The 16,787-nt window shown below is 29.0% G+C and overlaps 2 protein-coding genes across 2 annotated transcripts; one reads left to right on the top strand and one right to left on the bottom strand.

Moving 5' to 3' along the window:
* The first annotated feature begins 10,046 nt into the window (after positions 1-10,046).
* Positions 10,047-10,783, top strand: LOC125849277 (STS14 protein). Its single transcript, XM_049529332.1, has one exon. The coding sequence runs from the start codon at positions 10,156-10,158 to the stop codon at positions 10,693-10,695; it is 540 nt and encodes a 179-aa protein (XP_049385289.1). The 5' UTR covers positions 10,047-10,155; the 3' UTR covers positions 10,696-10,783.
* Positions 10,784-11,708: 925 nt separating this feature from the next.
* On the bottom strand, positions 11,709-16,429 carry LOC125848134 (uncharacterized). Its single transcript, XM_049527944.1, has 11 exons — positions 16,031-16,429; positions 15,476-15,545; positions 14,812-14,892; positions 14,600-14,716; positions 13,877-14,311; positions 13,318-13,706; positions 13,126-13,225; positions 12,962-13,021; positions 12,801-12,887; positions 12,378-12,506; positions 11,709-12,187 (listed from the first exon to the last, which is right to left on the bottom strand). The coding sequence occupies exons 1-11, from the start codon at positions 16,066-16,068 to the stop codon at positions 11,876-11,878; spliced, it is 1,818 nt and encodes a 605-aa protein (XP_049383901.1). The 5' UTR covers positions 16,069-16,429; the 3' UTR covers positions 11,709-11,875.
* Positions 16,430-16,787: the final 358 nt, after the last annotated feature.

Raw genomic sequence — 16,787 nt, 5'->3', positions numbered from 1 at the left:
TGAGGGATTTTAGGTTAGTTCTTTTTCTTCTAATATTTATCTATTTGTTATTTTAAAAAAATTTTGCATACGTATTTTTAACTATTCCTTTATTATGTATTAATGTTTTTTTTGTTAATTGTTTTATTTATTATTTATTATGTGTTATGAATTTTTTAAAATTTAATTTATTGTCATTGGTATCGTTAGCATCAACATCCAGAATTCAAGGACTACAAAAAATAAAAATAATTCATACATTTTTAATTTAAAAAATCTGTTATGATAATAAGGAAAGAGCAATTAATAAATTAAAAATATTACACTAATAATTTGAGATCTTTAGATGTTGTGACTTTCGTTGTGATTGAAGATTTTATGAGTAAGAATTTAATTATTTTTAAGGGGAAAAAAAAAGATAAAAGCGGAAGCAGTGATAATTTATAAAAGTTTTGAGTCTTTTTCTTATAAGTCTCTTTTTTAAAGTGTTAGTTGAAAGATTTTTTATATAAATATTTATCAAAAAAAAAAAAGATTAAAGAAAATAATCAAACTGAAAATTAGGGTAGTTAAGTAAGTGGGTGAGGAATTTTAGGGATGATTTAAGTGGGTTGTTTTATTCATCAAACTTCATGTGTTTTTTAATAAAAATTTTACCAACGTATTTTTAACTATCCCTTCACTAATATTTTGTTCTTCTTTTTGTTTCATTAACTGTTTTACTTTTTATTTATTTTTTGTCATGACATTAAATAAAATAATATTATATTATTTATACATACATTAAAATAATACAATAATATAATATGATTATAACCCTGTATAAATAGGGTAATTTTTTGACGAAGGAGATTTAGTTGAACCCTCAGCCTTATCTAACTTCACCATTCTTTAATGATATTATATATTGGTGACGTTTGCTTTAACGATTTAAAAAAAAAAAACAAATATGGAAGGAAATTTAAAAAAGAGAGACCTCAATTTTAAGTAATTTGTGACTATTAAGTCATGAAACATGATAAGATACAATTTAAAGCAGTCTTTTCATTTAGAGAACATATTTTGACCAGCGAACTTGTGTATCCAACAATTTTTTATTATTCTTTCTTGCATTTTTCTTATTTTTTTCGGTTACATTTTTACAAAAAAATAAAAAATCTTCATTGGTCATTTTCATTATACGTTTATGTTTTTTTTAATTATACGTTTTAGAACATTATATTTAAAATTAATAATTAAATTATTTTTTAAATTAAACAAAATCATAAATACGCTTACACTAGGGGGTGTACATGACCGGGTCGGTTCGGGTTTTTCAAATATCAAATCAAACCATTTGTGTAAAAAATTTAAATTTAAAACCAAACCAAACTAATAAAATTTGGATTTTTTCGGGTTTTTCAACCTTGGGTTGGTTCGGGTTTTTCAAATACCAAACCAAATCATTGTGTCAAATTTTTAAATTTATAAATCAAACCAAACTAATAAACCTCGGATTTTTTCAGATATTTGGATTTTTTGGGTAAAGTGAGCATACAAACATATAATTAACTTGTGCTCCAAATATTTCTTTAGTCCAACCAAAATACAATTATCTAAGGTGTTTCTTAAAAAAAAAAAAACATAAAATATGATATGAGTACTGATGACACAAAAATATTAAATAAAAAATAATAATGAAATCATCATATAAAATAAATATTGCAAAGTCATAATAAAAATGATCATAATTTAAAAGTACTAAATCATGCTAAAATAAGTTTAATAAGTATTAGTTACATTACTAAATATTTAAGAAAAATTAAAATTCGATTATGTATTTTAATTGTCTAAACCAATGTAAAACTAAGAACAAATATTCAATATTATTGTCATTCTTAGTGTTGAATTGATTTTCCTTTTGCATTAGTATTGATTTGATTTTAATTTAAATTTTATTATAATTATCAACATCTATGAACTATAATCTTTATTGGACCATTTCGAATTCTAAGTTTTAAACTTGAAATAATATATTAAAAGATAAAAACTATGAAATAATATAAGAAATATTTTAAAATTATATCAAAGTAAATAAATTTATGTATAAAATAAAATTTTAAAATTACATATATAATGTCGGGTTGGTTTTTTTAGTTAAAACCAACCCAACCCAAATATAGTCGATTGTTTTTCCAATACCAAACCACTAGTCAGATTTTTTTTTGATTTAACTCGATTTGCAATTTGATTCAATTTTCGGTTTGATTTTATACCCCCTAACTTACACAATCCATATTATATGTGTATGTGTATTTCTTTAAAAGTGAGGAGACTATTGTTAGATAAATCAAATGTTAAATGATCATAATAATAATCAAAATGATAAAACTAAAGAATAATCACATGTCAATATAGGGTCATAGTATACCATCACAATCTGCATATAAATTTAAAAAACGTAAATATTAAAACTAATAAAGTATTTGAAAACGAAGAATATAAAAATTACAACGATATGTATTCATCATCATCCTCGTTACTATATATATATTGATTTTATTATTGAAAAAATGAAACACTTATTGAAATCTATAAAAAAATGAAAATAACATAAGTAAAGAACGTCAACCAAATTTAAATAGTGATTGACATACATGGTCCATTGCTATGAAATCTATAGAATTCCTCCATTTATTCATCATTTGCTTCTTCGTTTTCTTTGTTGCTTTCGAGAGAATGGTGATCCTTCTCCTTTCATCATAACAAAATAATTTCAGATCAAACAATTAAGAAAAATGGAATATATACACACAATAAACTACTATGTTTGCCCTCGTTTTCTTTTATGATCTCACATGAGTGTAATAAAAAATTTGTTTGAATGTAATTTTTGTTTTACAAATGTTTGAATTCGTATTTTGAAGAGTTTGGTTAAAAAAGATGTGAATGATGCTTTAAGCATAGTTTTTTTAAAAAAATTAAGATGTGAGTTAGGAAGTTAAGAGATTCTTTTTAGGGATAAGGTTAGTTATTATTTGAAATTCGAATTTTAAATTAATTATTCAAGTATTTTCTTGTGGCTAATTTTGAGGATTTTTTTTTAAAGGACGTGATATCCTTTTTCTTTTTAAAATTGAAAGACTTTTCTTTCTATTATTAAAAATAAAGTATGTGAATACAATTTAAATAAATTGTTAAAAAGAAAGGGAAGAAAAACTACCTCATTTTCCCTACGAATCCATAGTTTTTAACAATAAGTTATTAAATTTATTTTGGTAATTATTGTATTTGCTTACCAACCGTTCTTAAATTTATTTTTTAATAAATTTTTAAAAATAAAGGGAAAAAAAACTTCTCCATTTCCTTAAGAATCCACCGTCTTCAACTTTTTTTTTTTACAATAAGTTTTTTAATTTATTTTTAATGGTAATTTTTTGTTTTTTACAATCAGTTTTAAAATTTATTTTTATAATGATAATTATTGTTTTATTGTGGTGCTGACACGTGACATTTTTTACTTCTCCTATGCTATATAGATAGATTAAGATGATTATTATTATTATTATTATTATTATTATTATTATTATTATTGCTATTATTATTATTATTATTATTATTACTATTATTATTATTATTATATTTTCATTGATTAATTGGTTTATAAAAAATGATGTTATAGGCGAATTCTTCTGTATATATTCATTTAAAATTTAAGCTTTTGTATTTAAATAATAGTTAAATAATAATTTATAATTGATTATTAAGTGTATTTTTAGTTTCCGTAGTATTAAATGTGTCAACAAAAAAATTTCTAAAAAATTGTGGTATGGACAAATAATTTTTAAAAATTGTGGTATTGACAAATAATTTATTTTTGTTTATTTAAGATGTTTTGTAACTACCGTAGGTCAAATTGTAATTATTCAAATGTTTCAATATTTATTTAAATAATTATTTATTATTGATTAATTAAAATGATTTAAAATTTAAAATTCCAAAAAATTGTGGTAATTAGGGGTGTTCACGGTTTGGATAAAACTGATCCAAACCGAAAAATTGAACCAAACCAATAAAATAAAACCGATTTTATTTGGGTTTGGTTTGGTTTGATTTTAGATTTTTGAAAACCTATAGTATTTGGTTTGGTTATGGTTTTATTAAAAAAAAATCGAAGAAATAACCGAACAAAACTGATGAATTATATACATACATTTTATTAATATATATACATACTTAATATATTATTTTTATAAATAATTTTAAAGATCTTATATGTTTTCATTATAATTTCTTTAGAATTTACTTATTGAAAGCAAAAATGTCAAGGTGAAAACATTTATTTTATTGATTTCATGTATAAAAGTGTCATAAATCTTTGTGGGACTGAAAATGTTCTTCCTTCTAAGCCAATATAGTGAGTTTTAAAGCTTTAATCATAATAAATTTAGTGATCGAAAGTTCAATAATTTCAGTCATTCTAACTATTTTTTTTGTTTTGAATCGATTGTTGTCACTTTTTTCATATTTTGAATGAATTTTTTCTTTTATTTTTGTGTATGGTTAATAGCCGAATAATCGAACCAAACCAAACCGAAACCGATAACCACCACCAAACCAATAAATGTATATTATATTTGGTTTGGTTTGATTTTGATAATTTTAAAACGGATTAAGTTGGTTTGGTTTTGATTTTAACCAATAACCGATCCAAACCGACCAGTGAACACCCCTAGTGGTAATGATATGTGTCATTTTTTCTTCTCCTTTTATATATAGATAGATTAATTTGATAGGGTAGTGACTTAAAATTTTATTTTTCAGAGGTCAATAAGAAAACATGTAAGAAATTGAATTATTTTTTTATTGAATCATTTTTCTTGAATATTTTAGTAGCTTTAAGAATGTATCTTAACAAATAATGCTCTATCACTTTTATAACATGTAAAAAATTAAAATTATGTTTAAACCCACATAAAATCACTTATACCCGCAACTTCGCTCCTCCTCGTCCCGCATTAATTTTAAAAAAAAACTCACTTCAACCCGTTCCACATAACCTTAAACCCACTTCACCCTGCATCCGCCCCGCCCCATTGCCGTTAATTTGTTCCACAATGCCCCATTTTGTGCCTACCAAATATGATACAATACATATTGAATATTTATGTTTTTAACCACTTCATCTTAATAGAATCTTAAATTTATGATTTTATCTAGAAATAATATCATCTACACACTAATGGATGGAAAGGAAAATTGTTGACCTTGAAAAAAGATAACCTTAAAAAAATAATATCATCTACACACTAATAATATGATGATTTTTAACAATTCATCATCATAAAAAGAGAACCATTATAAAAAATAAAAATAAAATAAAAAATAAGTGCGACAAAAAAGAATAGGTTTGAGATTTATAGTTGATTAATTACACTCAAATCCCAATTATGTGTCTTTATGCTACATGAGAGTTTCAAATCACTGAACAAAATATTATGGAGAACAACTGATCCCAAGGAAATAATTGCACTATTAGAAATTCTTGAAAAAGCTATGTAACAAATACTTCATAAGTTTTGAGATATTTTAATAGAACAAATACTGCATCCCTTGTGCTTTGGCACTATAACTAGTTTCTTCAGATTTATTGCACGATCAAACAAAACTTCAAAAATTAAGGGAGCTAGATCTGTGCATACGACTACAAATTGGTAAAATAACTGTAACATTCTTCAAATTCCGTAAGAAAATGTCGATATTCATTTTTTCAATTTCTTATTATCTTCTTAGAGCCTGCTAGGCGTTGCTGCTAAAAATAACTTATTTTTAGAAACACTTTTAAAATGGCTTTTCAGAAAAGTGCTTTTGGGAAAAAAAATAATTTGTGTTTGGCTAATTCATGCTGAAAAGCGTTTTTGATAAGCAAATTGCGTTTGACTGGTCTTTAAAAAGGTATTTTTGAGAGTCAAATTACAAAAAAGAACAACTATTAATGTACTTTTAATATTAAAGTTATTTTATTGAGAGAAACTATTTTAAATATCTATTATAAAAAAAAATTAATTTTTTTTGTTTAAATTAAAATGTACATATTTAAATTTTCAATCAATATTATACCTTTTTTAAGAGGCTGAAATCTATAATTGTTATTTATTTATTTTTTCTAATCTTGCAAAAATATTGTTGTTACCTCTTTTCCAATTCTGCAAAATAATATATAAAATATAAAATTTATTATATAAAAATAAAAAATAAAATTCTAAAATGAAATTTAACCAAGCTTAGGCAATATACTAATTAATTAATAAGAGATATATTGATAAATATGTATATATGAAAAGGATATTTTGGCCTTGAGAAAAATATTTTTTTTTGTTTTAAGAAGTATAAATTTTTAACTTCTTCCCAACAATTTAATAACTTGTTTCTGCATCCATTCAAAAGCACTTTTACTGATTTACCGAACACTTAATTTTGCAATAAAAGCATTTTTTTTAAAAAAAAATGTGTTTCTGCCCTCCCAACGACAATGTTAAACAGACTCTTAGGCATTGGGCACACTTTTACCACTGAGCTACGGCTCATTACTATTATTGAGGGTGTCCAAAATACTTAATATATCAATATAAACTAAGATTTGGCTTATATATATAACGAAATTTTTCGACTTCCGGGAAGCAACCGTAGCTCCGCCCCTACATCCATATGGATGATCACTCTCCGAGCCAACTGAGTCACCATGAATGAACGACATGTAATTTAATATTATTATCTTTTTATCATGATTTCCAAATTAGTTTGCTACACTTTTGAATATTTTAATGAGTATTAGCTCTATCGTCTATCATATATCATAATATCATATCATATATTACTATAAATGGGAACAAAAAAAGTTAAAAGTTGAATTAGGATTTTACCCCTATTATAAATTAAAGTATTATAAAACATTTAGTTATTTAATTTAAATATCAAATTATATCATTTTAATTAATATGTTAATGACTTTTGCACTACCTTAGATTAATTCCTAATAAAAATATCTAATTTAATACATATTTATCATCTATAGTCTATATGTATATAATAATAAATTAATAATAATAATAATCCAAAAATCTCTTCATAAAATGTATAATTAATTAAATATTAAATTATTAAACAATAAATTGATCGTAGTATACTAATTAATACTAATGATATTATCATCATATGAAAAGACAATGCTGTCATTGTAATTACTACCGATTTAAAACTAAAAGAAGAGGAAGGGTTGATATTAATTTATTCATTAATTCATTCATATGATAATATCATTCATTTTTGGTCTTTTCAAATTCCCTGGATTAATGGTGGAAAAATATTCTCTTTATAGAATTTATATAAGAAGGCCTAAGTTCTTGACATTACTATTAACGTTATATTCATAGATGATTCTCACTTGACTGTAGCCTTTTTCATATTTTTTGTAAGTTGTGCACTATATTTTTTTCCCATGAAGCAATCATTGCTCTTTTGATTTGGTTTACTTGGTCAGCCAGCAACATTTGCAGCAAATAGGTAAGGATCATACTTCATTTATCTAGAGATCGTATGAAATATATTTATGTCACTATTTTTATTTATTGATTTTGATAAACATATTTTAAAACTTTTTATTGTTATTTTTATTTTTTACTCGATAAAAATGTTAAAATTCAGTGGCTATGACCTTTTGAATTACTATAAGTTGCATCTACTAGCTTTAAGTTATAATTTATTATACAGTCTATCTATTAACTATATTTAGATGCTCAAATTTACAGGTTTGGACAATCATTTTCCATATATGCAATAAACAAGTCATTCAAATAGGTTCATTGTCAATCAATTTCAACTTGCACTTTAAATGGCTATACTAAATTCTACAAATATTTCTAACACCTTAAATCTCTTCAATCACCCCACATTTGTTGTATTATTTCAACCATATCAAATTATATATATGCTCTTAAATTTGGCAATTTAAGGTTGAGTGAGTTCAAGGCACAAGAAGTGTACTTTGAACTATAGAACAGAAGACGTTGGCAAAAGATGGCATGGAGATGGTTTATTTCCGATATTATATTACACTGCATAAGGCACAATTTTCTCTAATTTCTATTTTCTTTTGTAGGAATTAACTCAACAAGTCAGTAACATTCTATAGGTTTTAACCTTTGATCAGTAATATCCCTATCTGAAGTAAGAAGATAGAACACTATATGCTTCTTCCTTGTAAGAATTCACTGCTTAGTGTATTATTAATCTTTTTTTTCAATAAAAATACACCAACTTATGTTAGTTTCTTCACTTATATTATCTATCATAATCTTCCTTTGAGAAGTCTATGAATTTTGAGATGCAACAACAAACTAAAAGATAAAAACATGGATCCAAAAATGGTAGATGGACTACTTGGGGAAGAAGAAGTCGAGATGGTGATATCTAGGTGCACTTGAATTTGAGAAGGCTTGATTTGAAATATAAATTTAATTTTTTATATGGTGTTTCATGCTCACACAAAATACATTGATGTTGACTTATTGTCATATTATATTTTATAATACAATATACATATTATTCAACTAATATTTTTTACCAAATTTTCAGTTTAAATGACTCATATAAGTAAATCAAATAAAGGGTACTTATACATGCACTTATGATTTATATATATTAAATCAATTCTCTTAAGTTGATACGACTTCAACAAACACTACTTTCATCTGACAATAACTACTTGATAGGCCTGAAGTATTTGTAACCATTTGTGGTGTTGCTCATATCCACACTATTTGTCGTTGAAATATCATTTAGGTCGAATGTTTGATTGAGTAAAAGCACTATACAAGAAAACGTTATACAATTTGTTGACGGTATACAACTGATAACTATAGTAGTAGTTATCAAAGTAATAGAATACAATGCTGAAGGAACTTTTATAGAATACAATGCTGAAGGAACTTTTCTTTCTTTCTTAAAACTAAGGGGATCATTTCAACTTCATTTGATATTAACTTTTGGTGTGATGTACTTTGTGATGACAGTGAATATCTATTTAACTATTCATCAATTGAGCATGTATCCTTCACTTTCAATTTTGGTGTTATTTCTAATGTTTTAAGAAGTTTAAACTATTAGCATCGAATACACGTGCAACGCACGTGCTCAAAATTAATAGTACAAATAAAAACAAAAAATTCACATCAAAATTTAAGCTAGTCAAAAGAAATCACCTACTTTTTTCATTAATTATATGATAAAGACGGATGAATGAATTTGACATCCAAAGTCAAATTCACACTAGATATTTTCATTTTAATTCAACTCCAATTACATATAGAGAAGGTGGGTGAACACCTGCCGCTACACGGAGTACAGCACATAGCATTAAATGGAATTATATGGAAGATTGATTTGAGCTGTTGGTCAATATATGAGCAAATCACATGCCTAATTTCATAATTTTCAAAGTAGGATTAAAAAAATCAAACTTTAGGATAATAATAGAGAAAAGGGCTAAAAATATTCTTAAATTATATTAAAATAATTTTATAAATAATTTAATCTAAAAATATTTTTACATTAAAGTAAAAAAATCATGTCACGTCACACTGCTTTATTTTTGTTCAATTCTGTGCGCGTAGCTCAGTGGGGAGGCAGGTTGTCACGTGCATTAATCTTGGGCACGCAAGTCCAATATATGAATCCCAACTCTGCCCCACATGAACCAGATCCATTATGGAGGAAAATGACACATGAGTATATCAAAACCAATCAGGACACCATGTACAATCTTATTTAATATTTTACTAAATCATTACGGATTTAAAAAAAAAAGCACCATGTCGGTCATGTTATTAGCCTATTCATATAACTTTTTTTGTTTTTGATATTTAATATCATACGTGGTTTATTGTGTTTAGATAACTGCACCCTATTTTTACTGTTTATTGAATTTATACTCTGCATTGCTATGCTATTAGCTGTCATATTTTTCTTTTAATTACTATTTTGATTTGCTAAAACCTGATAATCTTTGGAAAACAAGATATCTACCTAGGAGAGAGAGTGTTAAAATTATGATTTTGGCAAAACTATCATTCACAACCCACCTAATATATATATATATATGATGAAGAAAAGAAAACAGAGTTGAAAGTAAGAAACAAAATGACCAACTTATTGTTCCTCCAATTCCTCCTATTAACCACTGCTTCATCCTTAACTCACATCTCTGCACAGACAGTTCCACCACCGCCGACATCCGCCGCAACTCCACCGTCCCGCGAGGCGCAAGAATTCTTGGATGCACATAACAAGGCAAGAAGTGAAGTGGGTGTAGGCCCTTTGACATGGAGTCCAATGTTAGCCAAAGAAACTAGCCTTCTTGTTCGTTACCAAAGGGACAAACAAAATTGCAGCTTTGCAAATTTAAGTAATGGCAAATATGGTGGCAATCAATTATGGGCAAGTGGTACCGTGGTGATCCCACGAATGGCTGTCGATTCTTGGGTTGCTGAGAAGAAATTTTATAACTATGAAAATAATTCATGTACAGGGGATGATAAGTGTGGAGTTTATACACAAGTTGTTTGGAAGAAATCGACAGAATTGGGCTGTGCGCAAGCTACTTGTTCGAAAGGACCTGCTACTCTTACTGTATGTTTTTATAATCCACCTGGAAATGTAATTGGGGAGAAACCTTATTGATGTGTGATTTTACATGATTTGTAAGGTAACTTTTGTGTTTTCAAGTTTGTAGCTTATAATAAAAAATTACTCTGTTCATTTGCTGCTATTCTCCATTCTCTTTTTCACTTTCAGTATAATTGGTGCAGGGAGACTAAATCTAGAAGTTAAATTTGATGGGTTTCAACTTTTAGTTTAGGGCCGGTAGCATTTTATCCAAAAAAACTAGATTTGTTAAAGAATGAAAAGTCCCATGTTTAATGATGGTTTACTTGTAAGGCTTATACAATCTAGTTTCTCTCTCAGATGGCTTTTGAGATTGAAATAGATTCATTTGTTTAATTACTATCAGAGCGAGATCCATTTTAGTTGATGTTGGGACTCTAAATGAAATTTGATGAGGTGGGTGTTAAAAGAATGAAAAAGTCCCGTTTCATTATCAGAAATTCAGGCATATTGACACAAGATTCATCTGAACCCATTATTTTCGACATAGAACATAAATATATATTTAAAAATTCATGAAATTGCAACAAATAACAGATATGAACTCATAACTGAGTGGAGCAAGGGGCTTTAGCGGGAAAAGTTTTAATTGAAGTAGGGTGGAGCTCCTCTCCTTACCGTCAAGTGGCTTTCACTCCTCATAGAGGGTTAGAAAGCGTCAGTTCTCATAGCAAAGATATCATAGGTTCAATGCTAAGAATCTAAGTGTTGACCCATAAAACTTAAAATTCTGAATCCGCCTCTGATTGAATCTACCTGATATCCGCACCATTGACCGGAGACAACCTAGAATCCTAATATAAATAGGAGCTTGGGATTAAGACGTAGTTGATTGATGCAACCACGCCCACAACAAATGTGAATCTGAATTATATATCAAAAACTTGAAGCCAAAAAATGATGTCGCATACAAAACACAGATTGTAGGCAGGCATTCTTCAGTCAAATCCTCCATTCTAACTCCAAAATTTGTATGCAGTTATACAGAAGAGAGAAAAGGAAAACACAAAAGAAAAGAGAGGTCTCACAAAACAATCTTTTCCCCCCTTTTCCCACTCTCAATAATTCCACATGAGATAAACAATGATTTCACTTACCCTTAACGAGACTCGAACCACGACCTATTGGCTGGAGGTCGAAGTGGCTTACTACTAATCAAATCTCTATAATCACTTAAACAAGCTTTAACACACCATTAAACTAGACATTTCACCAGCTCCTTCATGATTAGATACCGGAAAGAAAAATTATGAGGTACATATTCGATGTTCTTGTGAGAATTCTTCTGCTGAATCATCTTTATGCTTCTTGTAAGAGATTCAGGTAAAGATTGCTGGATCATCTCTAAAACACCAGCTGGAAGTAGGCCAGAATCTTTAGCAAAGGACTCCACAACTTTTGGCAAAACAACTTTCTGATCCTTCTTCAGACCAAAAGTTGCTCTAATGTATTCTTCTTTTGCTGCTTCTAGCTCCTGAAACACTCTATTCGGTGTATAAACTCGAACCTGACAATGGAAACGTTTTCCCCGTGAGACAATCAAATGTCATAATTGTTTATCAAGTCCTGATGTCAATTTCTAGCCTTATAAAAAGATATTGCAGCAATGTTCAATGCCATGTAATTCAATTATTATTGAATACAAGGAAAAATGATAATCTCAAACTTTAAGGAGAAGTGAAGATTATGGAAAATACCGCAGGATCTGAATGATTGCCTGAGCAGAGTGCATAGTGCAGAAGGGGTTCTGGATGTTCAATAGCATAGGTTCGTCTTTCATCGCCTGCCTTAAATTTTTCCCTAGAAGAAAGTAACAAGCGAAGCCACTACAATACAAGTACGAAATTTGAGAATGCCAACTATGAAACTAGTAAAACGAGACATGTAGGGATCAGAAAATACTAGGCATGAGTATCGGTCACTTAATATGAATACAGTAAGGACAAGATTTTTACAAGAAAAAGAAAATACTTAGATGCTTTTGCAAGTTTCTCGGATAAAGCTGGTTCATGAACTAACACAACTACTTGTAGAGGTTTTGTGTAGTAAAGAACATAGTTGCTGAATATGCAATTTAAGCAGAAATGCATGTATAACAGGAAACTATTTTAGAGGTGTACCTTTCCTGGATTAGACACCCGACATCCCAAGATAGAGTTCTGAATCACATTCGCACTGATTACATGACCACCAACATTATAGGCAGCCTGGATAAAGTAAAAAGGTTAGACAAAATCCACCAAACAATTCTTGGACAAAGAAATAAGTTTGTCTCACTAACCTTCAAGAGTAGATAAACTCTCTTCACAGTCTTTTGTGGAATGCCATAAGATAAAAATGCCTAGATAGGAATAGTTGAAAAACATGGTAAGCTCAGAGTGGATATGGAACTTCACAGACTTCTTAACCTATAATTCTGAAAATTTAATCAAGAAGGATAATTACATGCATCACCAATGCATTATGTATGTTAATCCAGAATGCTAGCTTTTCTTCATAACTCAATTTTCCCGGATCTATCACTTCTAGGCGAGAAACAATTGACCTGCAATGTAAAACATTATTGTGCATTTTACAGCAAGAAATTGCTAAAGTACGACACGTTCCACGAGATGCCTGAATCTCAAATTTACTTACCTGAAATTTTGCAACAAAGGCTCAATATCACCTAGTTTGTGACTATCTTTATATATACATTGTACTTCAACCATTGAGCTGTAAGGTCCAGTGGACTCCTTCAATCCTTCCACATGAAAAAGATTGTCACAAACATCAAATGATGAATCTTTCCTTGATCCTGGGCTCCATAGGTCACATTGGTCTTTTGCACTCATTGATGAAAAGGATGAGGTTGGTGAGAGACACGGATTTGCAAATGGAGGATCAACAAGTTTGCAAAATATGGTGCACATGCACCTTACCATGTCCTCAGACATCTTGTTTGGTGTCTCTGGAACATGATCAGAAATACGGGTGCCAAGATGCTCCGCCAAACTGATTAAATTTGAAGAAGAATTCTGCGCGTACTGCAAAGAACCAATTAAAGTAAAACTCTTAATTCTCCACTTTTCATTGTTCTGCCATAGGGAAAATCATGACACTATAACGTGGATAGATACAAAAGTAATATTTAATCATTTCCCTTTTCGTCAAAAAGGAAAAAGTGCAGTAAAAACTTATCTCTGATACAACGTACCTCCATCATAGATGAAGGTTGAGACTGACAAGCATGCAAAGCTTTGCCTGGTATATCCCCTGTTGTGGAAGCTCTCTTTGATAGATCCGAATATTGAGTTAGTGAGGAACGACTTCGATGGACCACAGATTCTCTAACTCTGTCTTCTGCTGTGCTAGTTGTTTCTTTCCATGGATTTGACACTGACTGTCTATCAGGCTGAGCACAAGAATTTGTCCTTCTCACTTTAGTATAAGATTTAGAAAATCGAAGGCACCTTCTCATTTTGGCATACATAGGAGATTTTAGTATATCATCTCTTGTGGGAGGATACAAGGATGAGCTCTGTTGATCACATGTTCTTTTACTATATAACGAAAGAAGATACTGCTCCAAACGCCCTTTTTCCGACTCTAGTACTGCAATTTCCCTAATCAGTTCTGTAGTTGGCTGGATCTAATTGAAAAAGACACATGACCAACACAGAGGGTATTAAAAACAACACAAAAAAACGCTCAATTTTGACAAGAATAACCATGAGTGCGACGGTGAAAAAAATTATGGCAAATTTACAATACAGTATGTGAGCTTTACACTAGCTATGTTACTTCACAAAGAGATGTAAGAAGTTTGAAATGCTTAAATTTACACAAACAACTGTCGGAATCTCTAACTAGAAGTAACCAGAATAATATGTCATACTATAGTGTTTTCATTAAGGTTACAAGGAACAGGAGGAGATACCTCAGGCATTGAGATCGTCTGAGTGATGTTTTGCGAGAAAGATTCATATCCCAATGCTTTCTCTAGAGAACGTCGAACTGTGAGTTGGTGCTCTAATCTTCCCTCGAGTTGCATTATCTGTAAAGTAGTTAAGTTTTCGACCAATTTATACATTAATAATTTGTTGAACCAACTAGAATTAATTAACAGTTTCATCATCTCAATTTTCTTACCTCTTCCTTCAAAGAACTTCCGACTTCCTCAAATGACTGCTTCTTCTTGCTCTTACTACGGTCATTTCTATCACCCTTATCCTAGACAAAAAAAATAAAAGAAAAATATATCCTCAAATATCCCAAATGCGTGGTTAATCTAAGGCGTGTTCGTTGTTCATTTTCCTTCCTTTATCTTTGAGAGAAATTTGAAACTTTAGGCAATTGTTTGATGATGTAAAAACAAACTTGAAAGCGCACAAGGAAGAAAAACTACAATGCAAGTTAGCAAGATAAGGATCAAAAGTTCATGATGGGTCCAACAAAAAGTGTAACTTTTTTGTCACATTTTGCTATGAAGGCTCTAATATAAAAACAGGATGAACACATGGAAGCTTCTTTACCAAATNATTTTGTATAATATTATATTCTTGCACCCGTACTACAAGAAGTCTAAACGGTCCACATGGTTAGATGTTGAGCTTTTGACCTTGAGGATTAAGGATCAATTCTCACTTCAATACATTTTACTTGGTGCACCCATGTTCGAAAAATCCTAGATTCGCCTCTGAAGATAAGGATCAAAAGTTCATGATGAGTCCAACAAAAAGTGTAACTTTTTTGTCACATTTTGCTATGAAAGCTCTAATATAAAAACAGGATGAACACATGGAAGCTTCTTTACCAAATTCAATTGATTAGAGTCCTCTACTGAATGATCCACATTGTCTATGAATCCGCGTGTATACGGGAAACTGCATTCGTGAAGATCAAATAGTAAAGAAAATGTTACAAAATCATACTAGCATAGAAGATTAAGCTAAAAAAAAAACATTTTCTGGAGTACAAAATGGCTCCTACTATAAACAAACTTCATACAAAAAACTAAAACACTAGGAAATTAACAAGAGAAAATAACAAAAGCCCTTCAATTTTCTTTTTTCCATTTTTGCTACAAAACCTTTGAACTTTTGCTTTTTAAGACCAACATCAATGAAATTGAATCAAGAAAATACTACTCTCTCTGTTTCAATTTACGTGATTTCATTAAGATTTTAGAGTCTAACAACTTTAGTTTTGATGGTGACTTATAATAATTAACAATTCAAAATATTTAAAAGACAAAAGAAAAAATCACATACAAAGAAAAACTAATTGGACTTTCGAAAACAGAACGGTGCCACGTAAATTGAGAAATAGGAATTATACATACAATAACAAGAAGAAATTAAAAGGTTACCTCTTCGAACGCTTGTGTTTAAAATTGGTTACTTGCATTTGCAATATCTTTCTCCAACACCCTTTTCAAGAACTAGCCTGAAAGCTTGCCATGAACATATATACTCTGAACTTTCAACACTTAAAAAACTTGCAAATACACAAAAAAAACAGCCAAGAAAAGGCAACCCTTTTGACAAAGAATTAAAGTAAGTGGTGCATATATACTCTTTTGCTCCAAAAAAATCTGTTACAGGCAGAGTCCCAATACACAAGCTTTTTAGTAGTAAAGGTGAAGGAACTAAACTTTTTCAACAAAGAGCACATTAAATCTACTAAGTACAACACCTCCAAAAGCAAAAATCTTTACTTGATTACAAGGAAAGTCCTTTAAAGTGATGGCTGAATAATGAAGTGCAAATTAAAACTATAACTTTACAAGAAATTGATGAAAATCAAAAAATAAAATTAATGACAGCTTATAATTGGATTACTAATTTAAGTTGACAAATCTTTAGACTGTAAATTATTGGGAGTTGTATGTTAGTAGACCATCCTAAGTTGGGGTTAAAAACAGAATATATACCCGCTACGTTTTAATTTATTTGTCTTACTGCACTTTTTAGTTGATTTGTTTTAAAAAAAGTGTCTCTTTCATTTTTAATAATTCTTTATTGTGAAATAGTTAAGAGCACAAGATTATAAAATATTTTGATACATTATACGTATTTCTAATTTTAGATTATAATATTCGAAAACTTATTTTTTACTTTTTAAAA

The sequence above is a fragment of the Solanum stenotomum genome, chromosome 12, assembly GCF_019186545.1.
Source record: "Solanum stenotomum isolate F172 chromosome 12, ASM1918654v1, whole genome shotgun sequence".
Classification (NCBI taxonomy): domain Eukaryota; kingdom Viridiplantae; phylum Streptophyta; class Magnoliopsida; order Solanales; family Solanaceae; genus Solanum; species Solanum stenotomum.
This window is presented reverse-complemented; position numbering and strand designations above follow the sequence as displayed.

Coding starts and splice junctions, on each gene's coding strand:
- LOC125848134 (XM_049527944.1), bottom strand. CDS start 16,068: ATGCAAGTAACCAATTTTAAACACAAGCGTTCGAAGAG. Junction 14,312..14,599: donor AGACGATCTCAATGCCTGAG/GTATCTCCTCCT, acceptor TTTTTCAATTAG/ATCCAGCCAACTACAGAACT. Junction 13,226..13,317: donor CCTTTGTTGCAAAATTTCAG/GTAAGTAAATTT, acceptor TTTACATTGCAG/GTCAATTGTTTCTCGCCTAG.
- LOC125849277 (XM_049529332.1), top strand. CDS start 10,156: ATGACCAACTTATTGTTCCTCCAATTCCTCCTATTAACCACTGCTTCA.